General features: G+C 52.1%; 1 protein-coding gene across 1 annotated transcript in view; it reads right to left on the reverse strand.

The window, feature by feature from the left end:
• Positions 1 to 2830, reverse strand: part of CFAP53 (cilia and flagella associated protein 53) — a 16344-nt gene extending 13514 nt beyond the window's left edge. The window contains exons 1-2 of the mRNA XM_026867248.1: positions 2729 to 2830; positions 1229 to 1455 (exon numbers count right to left, since the gene is read on the reverse strand). Of these exons, the coding sequence (XP_026723049.1) occupies positions 1229 to 1455; positions 2729 to 2788 (287 nt within the window). The 5' untranslated portion in view covers positions 2789 to 2830. The remainder of the gene's footprint in view (positions 1 to 1228; positions 1456 to 2728) is intronic.
• Positions 2831 to 2873: the final 43 nt, after the last annotated feature.

The raw sequence follows: 2873 nt of genomic DNA on the forward strand, positions 1-2873 counted from the left end.
TTCCTCTCAGCACTGATGGGACCTCACCTGGAGTGCTGGGCCCAGTTCTGTCCCTGCTGGGCCCAGTCTGTCCCAGTACAGGACAGATACCAACTCATTGGAGCAAGCTCAGTGAACAGTCACTAAAAAGCTTAAGGGACTGGAGCAGCTTTCCTAAAAGGAGAATGTCTCCTAAAGCTGTCTCTCTCCTGTGAGATCTGGGACTGTTGAGCCTGGAGAGAAGGTTCAGGGGGATCTTATCAATGTTTACAAACACCTGAAGGGAGGGAATGCAGAAAAGTGAGACAGCTTCTTGTCAGTAGTACCCGGTGACACAACAAGAGGCAACAGGCACAAATTAAAACATGTCAAATTCCACCTTAACACAAAACCCCACTTTTTTTTACTGTGATGGTGCTCAAATACTGGAACAGCTTGCCCACAGGGGTGATGGAGTCTCTATGTGTAGAGATAAGCGAAACTCAAATGAATACAATTCTGGGGAACCTGCTCTAGGGGACTGCTTGAGCAGGAGGTTGGACTAGATTATCTCAGGAGGTTCCTTCCAACCTCAGTGTACAATTGTTGGTGTACAATTCCTGTACCATGAAGACACACTGAACCATCCCAAACTGATGAACTTCACAGCTCCAAAGTCACTTAACACAAAAGAGTAACTGAAAAATTAAATCATGATTTTATTTATAAGATCAGCACACTTCTGTTCTTTACAAGACAGTAATATGCCTTACTGTTATTATTTTTGAAATATTTATAATTTTTTTTTAAATGCCTGTGCTGCAAAGCATTACTTGCAGGACCTATACATTAACTTGTTGACGTTGCAACAAAACCCTCAGTTACACCCAACAATAAAAGCTTCTGACACTTTGATCAAGCACTCTTCACTCTCTCTAAAAATCAAGCAACAAAAGTGCTGTAATACTACTTTTATATTGCATTTGGCAGACAATGCTCTAAATGCCACCTAAACTGTGCTAGTTACTATGAATACATATCTCTAGGGACTGGCCCAGTGATCAATAGCGGGAGCCCAAAAGCTGCCTGACCACTAATTAAGCCCCACTATGCTTCCTGTCACAATGAATAACAAATACCATGCCAGGATGGATTGTGTAACGTACAGAGCTGAGCTCAACAGAGTGTTTTTCCCTTAATCATTCCTCTAAGCATACAGTTTAGTTGCAAACAGTAGGGCAGATATTATTATTTGCTACTTGTTTGCTACCTCTCTCGTCTCTCCTCAGTCCTTGCCAGATATTCCTGCATTGTCGCATCCACTTTTCTCTGCACAGCCCTGTGCAGCCATTTTAGTTCGTTGCGTTGATGCCACTCATAGACCTCACGATGCTGGTTGTACAGCTTTAACAAGCGAGCATCTTCCAGGAGTTCCTCTTCTTTCTGTCTGCGGGCCAAGAGGAAATCACTTCTTTGTCCTTTAGGAGGCTTGGCTCTCTGTAAGAGAAAGCATATGTCAGTGGTGAAAATAAAATCAGTTATTCTGCTTTTTTTTTTTTTTTTAGTTGAATTCATAACTAAATAAGTACATAACACCAAATGATGAGAATTTGGGATTAGACATAAATACCAACAGACCTTGCCTTGAAGACCACACCACCACTACAAGAGCATGAAATAGCTTCAGGGCCAGGTACTTGCCTGTTGCCCCGGCTACAGCTTATACCTTACTCTATATATCCCCGGTGTTTACAGTCTGCTTTACAAACACTGTTCTCAGCACAGGTAACCTCCAGCCACCTCCTGCTCTGGCACAGCTCCCCAGGGCTCCGAGCGGCTCCTCACTCACTGCTGCACCCCACTGCACACACACGGGGGCCATGTACCCTCAAAGCAACATGGACAGTAAGATCGAGGCCCCCCCTCAGCCTCCAGGGGCAGGGTTTGGTGGATGGAAAACTGCCTGTGAGCCAGCACCGTACGCTGGCAGCCCAGAAAGGCCCCGTGTGCTGGGCTGCACCCAGAGCAGGGTGGGCACAGGGCCAGGGGGGGATTCTCCCCCTCTGCTCCGCTCTGGGAGACCCCCCTGCAGGGCTGGGTCCAGCTCTGGGGCACCAACAGCAGAAGGACACGGACCTGCTGGAGCGGGGCCAGAGGAGGCCATGGAGATGCTGGGGGGGGCTGGAGCCCCCTCCCTGTGAGGACAGGCTGGGAGAGTTGGGGGGTTCAGCTGGAGAAGAGAAGGCTCCGGGGAGAGCTTAGAGCGGCCTCCCAGGGCTGAAAGGGGCTGCAGGAAAGCAGGGAGAGACTATGGATCAGGGGTGTGGGGATAGGGTGAGGGGTAATGGTTTTAAACTGACAGAGGGGAGATTTAGATGAGACCTACTGAAGAAATTGTTCCCTGTGAGGGGGGTGAGGCCCTGGCACAGGCTGCCCAGAGAAGCTGTGGCTGCCCCCTCCCTGGCAGGGTTCAAGGCCGGGTTGGACGGGGCTTTGGGCAACCTGGGCTGGGGGAAGGTGGCCCTGCCCGGGGCAGGGGGTTGAACCGAACTACCTTTAAGGTCCCTTCCGCTCTGCAAGTGCCCACTTGGACCAGCTCCCCCACGGACCCACAGCAAATGGCAGCGGGTCCTCCCAAGCCCCTCAGCCCGCACCGCACGGGGCTTCCCGTCCCGCAGCGCTACCGGATCCCCTCAGAGAACCCCGCCCCAAGGACCCCGCACTCCTCCGGAGCGGAGCGACCTCCACCCGCCCGGGCGCGGCCCCTCACCACTGCTACGGAGCGCGGGAAGGGACCGGTCACCTCCCGGCACCGCCGCGGCGCCGCCATGGCTGGGGCCGGGGTCGCGTCCCCGTTGCTATAGCGAAGCCGGGCGGCGGAAGTGACGTCACGACGCACGGGGAGAGACGTGCGC

This window comes from Athene cunicularia, unplaced genomic scaffold (genome assembly GCF_003259725.1).
Source record: "Athene cunicularia isolate RWA unplaced genomic scaffold, athCun1 SCF_20, whole genome shotgun sequence".
NCBI lineage: Eukaryota > Metazoa > Chordata > Aves > Strigiformes > Strigidae > Athene > Athene cunicularia.